This window comes from Typopeltis vanoorti, chromosome 1, assembly GCF_054136105.1.
Source record: "Typopeltis vanoorti isolate ZY-2024b chromosome 1, IOZ_Tvanoo_1.0, whole genome shotgun sequence".
Classification (NCBI taxonomy): Eukaryota; Metazoa; Arthropoda; class Arachnida; order Uropygi; family Thelyphonidae; genus Typopeltis; species Typopeltis vanoorti.
This window is the reverse complement of record NC_143549.1, coordinates 143922486-143938892: the sequence shown is the minus strand read 5'-3', so window position 1 is coordinate 143938892 and position 16407 is coordinate 143922486. Positions and strand designations below refer to the sequence as shown.

Sequence of the window (16407 nt, the reverse complement as noted above, 5' to 3'; positions counted from 1 at the left end):
TCGGCGATTCCAAGCGTAAGCAAATATCTGGATAGTGCAGAAACTTACCCTTGAAGGTAGTGCAAGCTGAGGCAACTCATAGGAAGGGTGGAGCAAGATCCGATCACTATTCTTGATATTTACCCATAATGTGAACTTAACTCCTAGGAGCTGTATTATTGTTCAACATTATGAGAGAAGGTTACTACCCAGACTAGTTTCAACCTTTTTTTGAGATCTCATCAGTGAGTAGGTAGGCCTAGTTAATACCAAGTTTATAGCGAACAGAACTTACATCCCTTCTAAGAGAAGGGATGTAATTATGAGAGAAGGGACCTTCTCTCATAATATTGAGCAATAATACAGCTCCTAGGAGTTAAGCTCACATTATGGGTAAATATCAAGAACAGTGATCGGAGCTTGCTCCACCCTTCCTATCAGTCGCCTCAGCTTGCACTACCTTCAAGTGTCAGTTGCTATACTATCCAGGTATTTGCTTACACTTGGAATCGCCAAACTTTATATAGTTTCTATATTCAGCATGAAACTCTTTGAGTTTCTTATTCGGCTAAGAAACAATATGGGATAATATCTCTTAACTTAAATATGTTCATGTCGCCGAAATGAAGCCTTTGGCTCTTCATTATAATTAGTAATTTAATAGGACACCTCTTGACAATTCTCATAGAAGGGATGTAAGTTCTGTTCGCTACAAACTTGGTATTAACTAGGTCTACCTATTCACTGATGAGACCTCAAAAAAGGTCGAAAACGGTCTGGGTAGTGACCTTCTCTCATAATGTTGAACAATAATACAGCTCCTAGGAGTTAAGTTCACATTATGGGTAAATATCAAGAATAGTGATCGGAGCTTGCTCCACCCTTCCTATGAGTTGCCTCAGCTTGCACTAAGGTGCAGTGCAGTAACTGCTTCAAGGGTCAGTTACTGCACTATCCAGGTATTTGCTTACATTTGGAATCGCTGAACTTTATATAGTTTCTATATTCGGCATGAAACTCTTTGAGTTTTTTATTCGGCTAAGAAACAATATGGGATAATATCCCTTAACTTAAAAATTATGTATTTACTATAGCCACAGAATATGGTGTTGCTTAAAGGTCAAAGCTGTATAACTGAGAGAAGACCTCCACATAGCCTTTAAAGGAATCCGGAGAACCAACCAGGGCTTCTAACCTAATGTCCAATCCTCACCTTCTCGTGGTGCACTCTGTTGGGCATCTACTTTGATACTGAATGAACGAGGATGAGCTGGCAATTTGGGATTTAGCCGACCAAATTGTATTTTTATTGGTTAAACCAAAATAAAAAATGATAGTACAACATGACAAAATTTCATGCCGGCTGGGGCGTCGCCCGGTTAAACAAGGCCCCCGTTGTTTTCGCCAGGGAACCATGGCAAACAGCGAAAAGTCAGTTACTGGAACAAATCTGAAAACACGCTCCAACTCAACATCACCAGAGTTAAAGATCGGTACTATCAACATAAGAAGCCTGAATGGCAAAGAAATGGAGCTAGCTGAGGAATTAGATAAGTACTAGATTGACATAATAGGGGTGACTGAAACAAAAAAGACAAAAACTGGCGAGACCTTTCTGAGCAATAAATACAAAATGTTACATTCAGGCAATGACAATCAAGGAAAAGAAGGAGTAGCCATAGTATTCAACACAAAATACGAGGCTAATCTTCTTGAATGGCAGACAGTCTCAAGTAGAGTAATGTGGGCAAATATGAGAATGGGGAACCAGACAATGAGACTTATTTGTGCCTATGGTCCCACAGAAGATTCTACTAAGGTAGAAGTGGAGGAATTTTTTTGATGCTTTAGAAAAAGCAACTGACACAATGAAAAAGGAAAAGTTGGTCCTTGTTGGAGATCTAAATAGCAGAGTAGGAAATGATTGTGAGACATACAAAAATATTTTGGGAAAATTTGGAGAAAAGAGCAAAGCTAATAATAATGGCAAATATCTGTTGGATTTCTGCTCAGGACATGGACTGGTTATTACTAACACCATTTTCCAACATAAAAATGTGCACAAATTCACATGGAGAGAAGAGGCTAGGAATAAGAAAAGTCTCATTGACTATGTTATTGTTGATAGTGATGTTTTCTCCTTGGTGCAGGACACCAGAGTGTACAGAGGATTTGAAATTGGAAGTGATCACTATTTAGTCTTGAGCAGGATAAAATTGAATTTCATATTGAAAAGAACAACATGTAAGAAAGTTTTAAAGTGAATAAAAGTTGAACAGCTCTCAGATGTGAACTGTAGACTAAAATACAGAAATATTATTGAAGAAAAAATGAAAGAGTTTGAGAACAGGAATCAAACCTTGGAGATTCAGTGGCAAGCCTTGAAGAAAGCCCTGATTGACTCAGCTAGAGAGACATGTGGTGAAGTTGTCTGCAAGGATAGAAAAATTAGAACTCCATGGTGGACACAGGAAGTTAAAGAGGCAGTAAAGGAAAAGAAGAAAGCATATGAAAAGTTCCTGGCAAATAAGTAAGCTTCTCTGCATTCTCTAAGTGCTCTTAGAGAATGCAGAGACAAATGCAAGAATGCTAAACACTGTGTAAAACTAGTAAAACAAAAGTCATGGGAGGACTTTGGCAAGAATATAGAACATAAATATCAAGATGGTGGCAAAATATTCTGGAGGTTGTTGAAGAAGCTTAGGAATGGAGGAAAGAGTCCTGTAAAAGGAGTTAGAGATGGTAAAGGTGACATGAAAATGGAAGAAAAAGATATCCTTGAAGTATGGAGTAATTACTTTGAAAAACTGCTAAATGAAACAAGCAGTGATGACAGCACAGTGATAAAAAACACTGACCAGGCATGCAGTCAGGAATACATATCCATACTTGAAGTAGAAAAAGCCATCAAAGGCTTGAAATGTGGAAAGGCAGCAGGAGTAGATGATATTTGACCAGAAATGCTGAAGTATGGTGGTATAAAAGTCTTACAGTGGCTGCACTGCATAGTTCAGAAAGGCTGGACAGAGGAATGAATTCCCGATGATTGGAGCAGAGCTCTCGTAGTACCCATATATAAAAAGGGAAATAAAACTGAATGTGAGAATTACAGAGATATTTCCCTACTAAGCGTTCCTGGCAAGATCTATGCAAGTATACTTGAGAAACGGTCGAGAAGAATTGTGGAAGAAAAGCTGGGTGAAGTACAAGCTGGATTCAGGCCAAATAGAAGCTGTCAGGATCAGATCTTCACTTTACGACAAATAGTCGAGAAAGCATGGGAATATAACAAAGATCTGTATTTAAGTTTTGTCGATTCAGAAAAGGCATATGAAAAGGTGCCAAAGAGAGAAGATATTCAATACGCTACAGTTATATGGTGTCAATGGGGCATTATATCAAGCAATACTTAGTCTTTATTTGAGTTGTAAGTCAGCAGTTAGAATTGAAGGAAGTACAGGAAGATGGTTTAATGTTAAATCTGGTGTAAGACAAGGATGTACATTATCCCCTTTGTTGTTCATTATCTATATGGATCACATTATGAAGGAAAGTGGTATTAAACACAGTATCAAAATTGGAGATGTTAATGTCAGCTCTTTGCTTTATGCAGATGATGTTATACTTCTAAATAAATCCGCTACAAGTCTGCAAGATTCTCTGACTAAATTGAATAACTGTTGTAATAGATATGGTATGAAGGTCAGCAAAAAAAGACAAAGGCAATGAAAATAGGCAGAATCATTGAAAATGTCAACTGTGTTGTGAATGGAGAACCTGTGGAACAAGTAAAACATTTCAGCTACTTAAGCACGATTTTTACTGAAGACGGTAAATTAAATATAGAAATAGACAACAGAATCAGCAAAGCTGGTATGGTGGGAAGTCAATTGAATAAATTCATATGGAATAAGAGAGAAATTAGTCGGAACACTAAATTAGCTGTACACAAGACAGTATTCAAACCAGTTTTAACTTATGGACCTGGGAGCTGGTTCAGAAGTAAAACGCTTGACCAAAGACTAGAGACCGCAGATATGAGAGTCCTGAGAAAGATTAGAGGCGTGAATAAATGGCATCAATGGCAATATCATATTAAAAATGAGGATATTAGGAAAGAACTTGACATTGTCAGCATCCAGGAATGCATTAGCAGAGGTAATCTCAGGTAGTATGGTCACTTAAATAGAATGGGAGAGGAAAGATTAGCAAAACAAGTGTTCTCTGCCAGGTTGGCAGGAAAACGACCCAGAGGAAGACCAAGATATAGGTGGATTGATACGGTGCAAAGTGCCTTAGACGATAGAAATAAAGGGTGTCCCAAAATTCACGCAAGATTTAAATTTAGTGCCATTTGTGAAGTAAAGTGTTGCCAACGAGAAAAAAAAAGACAGCGTGACAGCTGACAGTTCAGGGTTGTTAAAAATGGAGCACTATACGAAAGAATAACGCATTTTCATTGTTGAGCAAAATTTTAAAAATAATGAAGGTTTGGCAGCTACAGTTCGCAATTTTCGTACAAAATATGGTCGGAATAGTGATTTAACTTCATCAACTGTGAAAAGATTAATTAAAAAATTCAAGGAAACTGGATCAATTAGTGATCTTATACACTCTGGCCGTCCTTCAACAAGTCGTTCAACAGAAAACATCGAAGCAGTTCGTGAGAGTGTTGCTGAGACTCCAGGAACATCAATTCGACACCGTGGTCTTGAATTGGGCATTTCAAGAAGCTCTCTACAGTGTATATTCTCACGAAAGATTTGCATCTTTATGCCTACAAAGTTCAATTGACTCAAGAACTGAAGCCTACTGACCACACACAGCGAAGAGAGTTCGTTGAATGGATGCTTATTTTTGAACAAAATCACCTTCAGCGATGAGGCTCATTTTCATCTTGATAGCTTCATTAATCGACAAAATTGTCGCATTTGGGGTTCAGAAAACCCACGAGTGATTGTTGAGAAACAAATGCATCCACAACGTGTCACTGTTTGGTGTGGATTTTGGGCTGGAGGCATCATCGGTCCATTCTTCTTCAAAAATGCGGCTGGTAAAGCAATAACAGTTAATGGTGCTCGCTATCGCGACATGATAATCCAGCTTTTTGTGCTTTAATTGCAAGATATGGATGTGGACGACATGTGGTTTCAACAAGACGGTGCCACATACCATACAGCCCGAGAAACAATTCAATTACTGCATAAGTCATTTCCTGGTCATGTAATTTCCCGTTTTGGTGATCAGAATTGGCCGCCCAGATCATGTGACTTAACGCCATTGGACTTTTTTCTTTGGGGTTTTTTGAAGTCTAAAGTTTATGCCAACAAGCCCACAACCACCCATGCCTTGAAGATGGAAATTGAGCACTGTATCAACGAAATTCAGCCACATTTATGCAAAACAGTCATGGAAAATTTCGACGAAATGAGTGCATACGTGCCAGCAAAGCAGTGAAGGCCATTTACCCGATATGCTATTCCATGCATAATCCTATACTGTATACTTTATGAATCAATAAGAAATTACAATTTTTAATTAAAAACCTGTGTTTTCTATCAAATTTACTTCTTGCATGAATTTTGGAACACCCTGTATAAGATCTGATAATGTTGGAGTTTTTTCATGTAGTACTATCATATTCTGTACACCCCTTGAGGGTACATGGCAGGAATTTGATGATTGATTTGACAGAATACGGTGGAAGAAAGCTACAGTAATAAACCATAGCAAATACAAATTCGAAAGACTATTTATGGAATCAGCCTCAGCCCTAAGAAACTCTCCAAACCTCAACAAATTTGGTTGTATGCGGCTGCCCCAAATTTGGGAGGCATACATCAGCAGACCTTCAGCCCAACGGCCAAGAACACCTACTTAGCCTGCTACAGGGCACCATCAGGACTTCTAGGAGAACAATAGGTTCATCTCTTCATTCTCAGTTACTGTGTTGTAGTGCCTGCGTGCATGTTCCTTTTTGTAAGTTCCTTTTGAAAATGGCAACGTGATGCCGAAATATTGGAAATATTTATTAAAGTGTAATTTAATTTATATTCGGATCTACATTGTTCAATTCCTTAAGTGATTTAGAAATGCATAACCAACGTATAAGCTGTCTACGGGGAAAAAAAAAAAAGATATGTATCTACTATTTTAAATGTAAATTTATTAACTAATTCTATTTAGTAATGAGCTGAGCATCAACTTGAAACAGTATGTAGTGAATTTTTAACACTATGTTGCAAAATGATGCTGATAAATAAATTCAATTAATGTTTTTAAATTAGTAAATTAAAAATTTTATTTGAAATTTAGAAATGTGATTTTACTAATGTGGAAGACTGCCCTTTTAGCATGAATATATAAAAAAACCATGAAGAGCAACATGAACACATACAAAGGCAAACTTATCTGCTTATACACATACAAATAAAAGTAATAATAATCACACATAAAATGAAATAATAATAATTTGCACAATAAAATTATGATCATCAGTCATTTTTAAGAAATATAAAAATGAGCATTTACCTTGTGAAACAATTGTTTGAGGAGTTGACATCCATGGCATTCCAGCTGGAACAGGTGCAGGTGGTTGAGCAGACTGGCTGCTAACTGGTGGAGGGGGAGGTGGAGGAGGTGCAGTAAGCATTGTAGGAGTTGGAGCAATGCTGTGAAGGGTAAGGCCACCCTATTTGCAAGTTAAAAATAAAATTAAAAATAAATTAAACAAAAACATAAAATTAAAAACAAATTAAAAATAAAATTTTAGCAAGCTATATATACAGGCATACTCAATGTAATAGTATTCTTACTAAATAATTATTCAGCAAGCAGTATTCAAACACACTAATATTTATTCACATAAATAAAATGGACAAACAGTATCTACTAGAAAGAATTAAAGGAACAAACAGGCATTCTCCTTAGAGGAATTTCCTATTTCCGAATCCACTGTCTTACATGCATTTTGAAACAAACACCACCACACTATCCGTACTTTATGAATGGCACAGAATTAGTTTAAATAAAACATGACATATAAAAAGCCTGAAGTGTACGTTGTGTTTGAGCAGATAGTATTGTCACTCTCCAAACAACTGTGGGTTCGAATCCTGGTGTGAGCAAGGATGTCTGTATATGTCCTTAAGCAGTAGAATAATATCATCAGCCCATGCAAGACTATTATTCTGCATGATGGAGCAATTTATTACAGGTTTACAATCTATTATGAGATGGAATCCACATAAAAATAAATAAATAAATAATACGCATCAAATGAAATTAATTATCTAATATGAGAGAGACAGAAGTTTTTAAGTACATTCAGATCATGTATAAGATGGGCAGTAGGAGATTATTGTACTTAGCTGAATTGGCTTATCTAACAGGCACATGATAAAGACAGTGAAAAGAGCAAGAACAAATATACAAAGTTCGTATTTTATTGTTAATGTGAAATCACTTTCAGCAGTAGGTTACAGAAGTGACTGTGAATTTATGTAACTTAAAGAAAAATAAATTGTGGTTGGAGGATAGGAGATAAGATAATTAAAATTTATGTGCAATGATTATCTAATCTGACAATGTTAAACATGCTGATATTATGTACTTGTGTATAAACATCATGTATGAAAGCAAAAAATAATAATAAGAAGAAATAGGATTGGAGAGTTAAGGTATGAGGGAATATACACATGCCAACTTACATGTGAATTTCAATGGCTCACCAGCTTCTCCCCCCCCCCACAAAAGTAAACCAATCATTGTGTTAGTTTATGTTTGTTCTTTAACAACACTAAGTTCATCCATAGAAGCAATTTTAAGCATGAATGTCTATATAAGGAGAGAATATGAAGTCTTATTACACTGTTCTAACTTGTATTGAATAACAAATTGTTCATGCCAAAGCTGTGTGAAATTCTGAATTTAAATATCATTAAGTCTCTACATTGGAATAACTGGTGTTACCAAGATGAAAACAAAATCAAGTTGAAAATTCTACATAATAATTAAGTTTTTTCAATTGAAGCATACAAAGCATGAAGACAGGTCAGTTCAAAAAGAGCAATGAGGATTAACAGTGATAAATGACTACTGGACTTTTGTTCAGGACATAGACTAGTCATTACTAATATCATTTTCCAAGATACAGATGGACATAAATTCACATAGAAAGAACATACAAGGATATAAGAATATAAGTTCTCTCTGAGGATCCTGTAACTTCTAAAGAGCAAGTCTTCTGGGTGGCAGGGCTACCAAGGGAAGTGGCTTTCCCATGGTCCCCTAGCTGGGTCTCTCTTCTTTGAGATAGAACCCCCTTGCTCTTTAACCTTTCCTATATGGCATTCCTCAGCCAACTCATGATCCTAATGCTATTAGAGTATTCGAGGGCTATGAGTCATTCTATTTCTATCTCTAATATATCTCTCTGCCTTCTCTTTATAATTTCCTCCAACCATTTTTAGGCAAGCTTGAAGACCTCAAGAAGGCAGCCCCATCACCAAGCTAGACTTCAGATGGCCAGTAACCTTCTCGATCGAAATTTTAATTCACTAAAAAGACTCGTGAAGATAGTAAACTGAGAGACTTTTTTTTCAGTAACAAACTGCTTGGAATAAGGATTTGAGAAGAAGACTATCGAAAACAAAAGAAAAGCAGAAATACACCTATTGAATATAGCTACCTGGAATGTGAGAAGTATCCACCACAAAATCATAGAACTGGGCATTAGAAGAAAGAAATGTAAAAATAGCAGTAATTACAGAATCTAAAAAAAAGCAGAGAGAAACAGACGAAACTGAAAATGACATCTATATATAGGTATATATATACAGTGGGGTAAAAACAGAAGAGAAAGCTAAATCTCTTAGAAACAATACAATCCATTCAACTTTTGGAGCAATAGAATAATAGAAATGAGAATTAAAATAGACAGAGGCTATATGACAATAATTGGAACTTATGTACAACTGCAGAACAGTTCAAATAAGACCAATCCTAGGGATCACATCTTTGTAATAGGCGATCTTAATGCAATAATTGGCAATAAACCACATAAACCAAACATAGGAGAGATTAACTGTAATAGGAATGGAAATAGATTAAGAGATTTTACCATAAACAGTAACCTTAAAATAACGAACACCACCTTCTAACATAAAGACATCTACAGATACACCTGGGAAGCAAGGCACACAAGAATCGATTACATAATCAGCAATGGTATAGTATACAGAGGATATGAAATAGAATCATATCATTACCTCTTAATTGGAAAAATAAAATGGGAACCAAGATGGAAAACAACATAACAGCATTAGGAAAATAGAAACTTTGAATCCTTCAAGGTTAGACTTCTAGACGACAATAGCACTAAAGATGTGTACCCCCCCCCAAAAAAAAAATAATAATAAAGAACTGGATGATAAATATAAAAGAAAATCAGAACATAGAAGAAGAATGGTCAAACTTAAAAATCACAATGACAAAAGCTGCAAAAGAAAGAACAAAGAAAAAGTGAAAAAGAGGCCTTAGGGACTGGAATGATGAAATTAAATGCATTGTTGAAGAAAAGAAAAACGCATATAAAAACTGGCTCAATCTGAAGATAATAGAATCAAAAATTGAATACAGCAGAAAAAGAGTAACAGCAAAAGCAGCATGCAGGAGAATCAACAAACAGATGAGACAATTTTGTAACAAAATTAGAGAGAGAGAGAGAGAGACTGTACTCTCAAAAGACCTAAGACACAAAATCCTTAAAGATCTAAATAATGAAACTAGAGAAAGAGTAGATATTAATACCATTAAAATAGAAACATGGCAAAATTACTACCCAAGATCTGTGATATGATGAAAACAGTCAAAACAGAAAATCACCCTTCGTAAACAACTCGGATAACCTGGAAAACATCACTCTAGAAGAATTAACAGAAGCATTAACCCAAAGAAAAACAGGAAAAGCTCCAGGAGAAGACAATATAAACTCGGAACTCATCAAATTTGCAGGACTCTAATTCTCACTCAGGTTACTTAACATTTATAATATGATTTCGAAAGAAGGAAAATGCCCACAAATCTGATTGTAACAATTATCGTGGCATCGGCTTACTTAGTGCACCCAAAATTAATAGAAAAACAAAATGGATTTAGAAAAGGCAGGTCTTGAATACTCTGCATTTAAGTTAAAATTACTAATTATAAAACACAGAAACACACACACATAGCTTTTATAGATTACACCAAAGCATTTGATAAAATTATCAGATAAAAACCATGGGAAATCCTGGAAGAATATGAAAACCAAACTAACTCTTTAGAGTGTTATGTCATTGTTTTTCTGATTTGTATCTTCCCCTTTCTATCTTTCAATCGTTATTTTACTTCATCAGATATCTGGCCTAATATGCTTACATCTAGGACTGTTTCCTCTTCAGATACTGGCAAATTTATATTATGCTGCACCAGCCAGTATTCTATAGCAGAAAAGATCCTTACTCAGGGAGACGATACTAGATTCTGAGGGGTTCTTACACAATATTTTTCTTTAATACGGCTGTATAGATTCAGTCTGCAGTCGTGACCTAAATCTATGATTATATAGACTTTCTAATTCCTTCCCGCCAAAAGAGGTTCTACTTTTATAAGTGGTAATTCGGAATCGTAGTCAGGCATGACTCAGGTTTAGGCAAATAAATCATGTTTATGGGAATATCAAAGCAAAGTACACTAAAGAAATTCATGCATTCAATTTATCTCAATACTAAATAAGGAAACTCGAGCTAAAAGATCAACACACTTTAAATTTAAATCAAAGGTTATAATGCATGTAAAACATAGTAACTGACAATTTGGAAAGATAGCAAATGATATGGTATTAAGCTAAAATTCCTTTCCGGAAGCAATTCATAAGATAATATAACAAACATTCTAATGTTATTCAGTTATTATAAATCTACAATCTTGATCTCGTTATGTTAAATCAATCACATACAACACAAAAGATCTCTTCTAAACAATTCTTCTTATTCTCAAAAAGAGGCTAACTTTTTAATTAGAGTCTGTCCACAAAGTTCTTCAGAATAATGTTCATAATTTACATTCACAATTAATTTTCTCTTCTATGGAATTCTAAACACAAAATAGAGTAATTCTACTTTACCGAACTTTACCTGACGTCTTTCAGCACCACGTGCATGTCCAGTTACCCCTTGTCTATAGGCTGTCCTTACACCAGCATAGGGGCTACGCTATCTTCATAAATACTGCTGATCATGGACTCAATTCTTTGCATCTCAGAATACATCTCTATTCCTCTCGATGGGACTTTTCAGCAAGGGCTGGAAATTTCACCTTCAGCTCTGCGTGGAATCCTACAACATTCTCAGGAAAGCTCGCCGTCTGACAACGTAGCACTAACGCTTCATCCCCCTTACTCGAACCACCGGCTAACTCCCGAACCAGGAAGACGATAATACAAGAGAAAGCCGATATGGCACTCATTCCCTTATATTCTTCATTCGAGCGCCCCCTTTTTCAGCGTCCCCTTTGCACACGATCTATTTCTTTTCTCCCCTTGGGTTCATCCCTTGCTCTCCCCTTTGCTGTTATACTCTTGTATTCACATCGACGTACCTTCCGCATAAGCTACTGCCTCTGGCTTTACGCTGGACACATGTGGTTGTATACCTTCTATGAATTGTTACTTAATATCTATCTGGTGACTCACAATCATACTATACAGCTAAAGTGAGGCTTAAATAATATTAACAAATTCCTCTTTTAAGACATTCTCTAATTCGATCTTGGTATGATCACAATAAATTAAAGTAAATGATACATAAAATTAATGCAAATTTATACATATGTGAAGAAGTTTCACTTTAATTTCAGCTGATGTGCAGGTATTTCTCTTTGTCTGTGTTGTTTAGTATATTAGACCCTGAATGAATGATTTCTTTGCAAGAATCCTTCATTCAGGATCTAACAAGAGCCTTATTTAATATATATCAAGATAATAAAATATTGATGTCAATATTTTGATACCACTAAAATTTATTGGTTTCAAGCTGGAAACCAATAAATAGAGGAGTACGTCAGAATTGCCCCCTCTCACCGGTTTTATTTAATATATATTAAAAAAAAATCATCTAACGCCTTTTTATTCCCGTATACGGGGAGTAGGCGAGGCCATTTAGCCCTATCTAACTTTTGGAGACTGAGTGGGCAGTTCAATCTCCACTGGTACCAATCAGAGATAGATGGCCCAAGGCTATCACTAATTAAGCGGTACACAGTGAAGAGAGACGGCTCAAATGTGCCGCCATCTCGTGGTCCCTAACCCTAACACAATATATTTAATGTCTGAAATAATGTGGGTTCTACGGTCGATTTTCTTGAGTTTACGGGACGAAAAACCCACTTGCCCATGCCAGAGATCGACTAACTCGGGAACCGGTCGAAAAGGCTTAGAAAAATTTCCTCTAGTCGCCGGCTAGACTTGAAACCAAGTCTTCCTTCGTGCGGCCAAGCGCCGTGGTGTGTAAACGCCACATCCACTGAGCTACACAGGCATTTAATATATACATAGATGAAATGATAAAAGAATAGAAGATAACTAATGAAGGAGGATTCAAGATAAACCACAACCACAGATCAGTTACTCTACTTTTTGCTGATGACCAAATAATCCGTGGAAACAATGAAGATGAACTACAAAAATCATTATGCAGTCTAAATAATCTGAGAAAAACATGTGGTATGGAAATATCAACAGAAAAAACAAATGCCATGGCCTTAAAAGGTGCTAATCCAATAAGAACAAAATAGTAATAAACAACAAAATAATAGAACAAGTAAATACATTCAAATATTTAGGATGCAAAATGTCATATGAAAATGAAGCTGATATAGAACCGAAGCTATCAAACTTTTTAAAAGTAACAGGTATTATAAAATTTTCTAACCCAATTATGTACAAAAACACAGATAAATAAGAATCTACAATACAGCAGCTAAACCTACCTTACTTTATGGCAGTCAGATATGATGGACAATAAAAAAAAAAAAAAAAAAAAAAAAAGCAGATGAATGAAGAATTGAATCATCTGAAATGAAATTTGTGCACAGAACTGAAGGAGTCACAATGATGGATAAAATGACAAGCAGCGAAATCAGAAATAAACTTGGAATTACAAACTCCCTAAATGAAACAGTTATTTGCTCTAGAGAAAAGTGAGAAGAATATGTACTGAGAATGAATAGAAGCAGAATGCAGAGGAAGACTTAAAAAGATGGAATTGCATCTGGAAAACAGGCCACTTGGCTTATAAGCCTGGAAAGGAAGTAGAAGAGAACATAAGTTATCTTCATAACTCTACTACTAATATGTTCTTTTTTGTGGTTATATCAGTTGCTTTAGTATCATTTTTGTTCTAGGTGTTATCAGAACTTTCCAGATCTCTCCTTGTATATAGCAAGACTTTTCTTGTTATGTTAATGTCAACGTCAACAGCGATATCTTCAGATTGGCAGAAGATACTAGAGAATAATGATCTGAAAGTGGTAGTAATCAGCATCTAGTTTTTAGAAAGATAAAAATGACTATCATAAAAAAAGTTAAGAACCTTTCAGACATAAACTACAGATTGAAATATCACTGGAGAAATGAAAATGTTTGAAAACCAGAATGATTTCAGAGAACCTTTGACAAAATCAAAAGAAAATGTGAGTGATTAGTCAGAGAGGTACATGGTTAAGTTACCTACAAGGATAGAAAAATCCATACTTCATGGTGAACAACAAATTACACAATAACCACAGTAATTAACTTTAATGAAAGTACAGATATTCCTTACTGAAAATAACAGTACAGCAGTGTGTAGAAACAAGCAAATCAAAAAACAGGAATACAAGGTACATAAAACAATTGATTCACCAATTAAAACAGTTGCTATGAGCTAGAAATTAATATATTAATAAATAATATTAAAACTATTTTTGTTGTTTATATAAAATGAGAATCTCTCAAACTTTTGGGGGGGGAGAGAGAGAGAGAGAGACAATCATTCCAATTCAGGTTAGGCCAAAGTAAAAAGGCTTCGCAACCTTATATTTAAAAGTGCTTCTACGGAGATGAGCTTCATCCCACCAGATACTGTGTTTAGTGTCAATACTATGTTGTGTCAGACCAAACGTTTGAGGTTTCCCATATTTGATGTTCATTAATTCTATTTTACCACAGCAAGAGTATGAAAAATCACATTCACAAGGAATTTGATAAACACCAGCTAACTACAGAGATGACAATTTGTCTTTTGTAGATAGTGAGAAATTTTGTTGATAGGAAAGTATGTGAAAATAAGGTGATGCTTCTTCAAAATTTTACCAATAGGATCAGACATACCAGAAATATAAAGGATTGAAATCCTGCAGTCTGTTGAAGAATCCTTAGATGTTGGAACAGACCACAGGATTCCAATCCCATACAATCATAGCAGATAATGCGCATATTAGCTCTATTATAAGCAGTAATCAGGTTCCTAAGAAGCCAAGTTACTCAAGTGTGATAGGCCACTGAGCACAACATGAAAGGAAGGGGTGGAAGTAGTGTCAAACTTTCCAAACAAAGTAATTAAAGACTTTGACATTACTCATTCACATTTGTCAAATAAATCTAGAATCACCTGTGCTGTAGAAACAACGGTTGATGCTACTGAGGCTGACTGCTGAATCTGGGGTTGGCCCTGTTGCCAAGGTGGTAGAGTTTGCTGAGCTTGTGGTACAGAAGTAGCAGTAGTCTGAGTTGTTGTGGGAATTGAGTGAAGCATAGGAGGAGCTGGAGGCTGCATGACTGGACCAGGAAGAGGCCCAGGTCTTATCATCGGTACTGGCTTCGTTTGTATACTACCAGTCCATGGAGGAGGAGCACTCTAAAAGATAAAAATAAATAAAACCATGATAAGAAAATAACCACACGTGTGTAACTATCCTAACTAATATGTTTACTGCACCATTTTTTTCTTTGATCATACCAAACATATAAAATAATATAGTATGGGATTCAAACAGATTTTCCTCTTTGCTTTTGTTCTCTCTCTCTCTCTCTCTCTCTCTCTCTCTCTCATATTTCCATATCTAAGCAACAGAACTTCAGTTATAATCTTGTAATGCAACAAAAGTGAAAGAAAAAAGTACATTAATAAGATACACAAAAAATCTATATATATACACAAAAGCACTGGTGTTTAAAACCTATGGGTGAACACTATTTCTGAAGATTACAACAGCAAATTCAGATAAATCCACTTGTGGTAACTTGTACAACTGATGATTTCGCATTCAAGTACACATTCAAATTTTCGAATTGCACACAAAGGGGTCATGTGACAGTACTCAACAGGATAAAATGCAAAAGGCTGCACTAAGAGAATTGTGTTTGAAGGAAAGAAGTTACAAGATATCCAATTACTTGGATATCTTATAATGTCTCAAAGCAATTAATCCATAGCTCATCACAGAGCATGTTTTTGGTGGTGTTGTATCCATAAAAATTGGACAAGACACCAATGGGCTAATGTACTCTTTACAGATGAGAGTCATTTTAGTCTTTTCTCTGATTCTAGATGACACTTGATCATGCATGAAAGTGGTGCTGCTTACTTACCATTGTGAGAATGTTCTTGAAAGGGACAAATACGGTGATGATGAGGTCATGGTGTGGGGAAACATTATGTTTAATGGACGCACCGAACCACAAGTACTGGAAAAATAGAGAATGACCGGGTTTGATCTTGCATGAAAGTGGTACTGCTTGCCATCGCAAGAATGTTCTAGAAAGGGACAGATATGGTGGTGCTTGGGTAATGGTGTGATGAGGCGTTATGCTTAATGGGCTCAACGAGCTACAAGTCAACTTCATTTTCGACTGTTCTGCGGTTATGTAGATGAAGAATTCATTTTTATGGATGACAATGGCATACCATACTGTACATGAGCAATGGAGATACTTCTGGAGACCAAGGATATTAATCAAATCGAGTAGCCAGCATGCTCCCAGATCTCAACCCAATGAAACATGGTTGGGATGCAATAGGGAGAAGCACTGCTGCTTGAAATTTATCGAAAACAGAGGCCTTATTTTTGCTCTGAAGGAGAAGTGGACCAGTTTACCTCAAAAACTCCTGAATCACTTGGTGCTAAGCATGGTACAACGTGAGAGCAGCATCGCAGTTTGGGTTGGACATATTCCATACTGAAATGTCTCTCTGTAGAGTTTTCTGCTATGTAAATTAATACCTTAACTACGTCCTTAGGAAATTTATAACACTTTTTTGTGTAATATAATTTATTAGTATGCTAGCAATAAATCACTTCCACATTTGGCTGTAGTAAGGAAACTTTTTCATATACAGGTAAAAATGC

General features: G+C 35.9%; 1 protein-coding gene across 2 annotated transcripts in view; it reads right to left on the bottom strand.

The window, feature by feature from the left end:
* Positions 1 to 16407, bottom strand: part of LOC150110502 (splicing factor 1-like) — a 125010-nt gene that overhangs the window by 11336 nt on the left and 97267 nt on the right. For both annotated transcript variants that reach the window (XM_090399538.1, XM_090399545.1), the window contains 2 exons: positions 14670 to 14915; positions 6511 to 6670 (listed from right to left, as the gene is read on the bottom strand). In XM_090399538.1, the coding sequence (XP_090255664.1) occupies positions 6511 to 6670; positions 14670 to 14915 (406 nt within the window). The remainder of the gene's footprint in view (positions 1 to 6510; positions 6671 to 14669; positions 14916 to 16407) is intronic.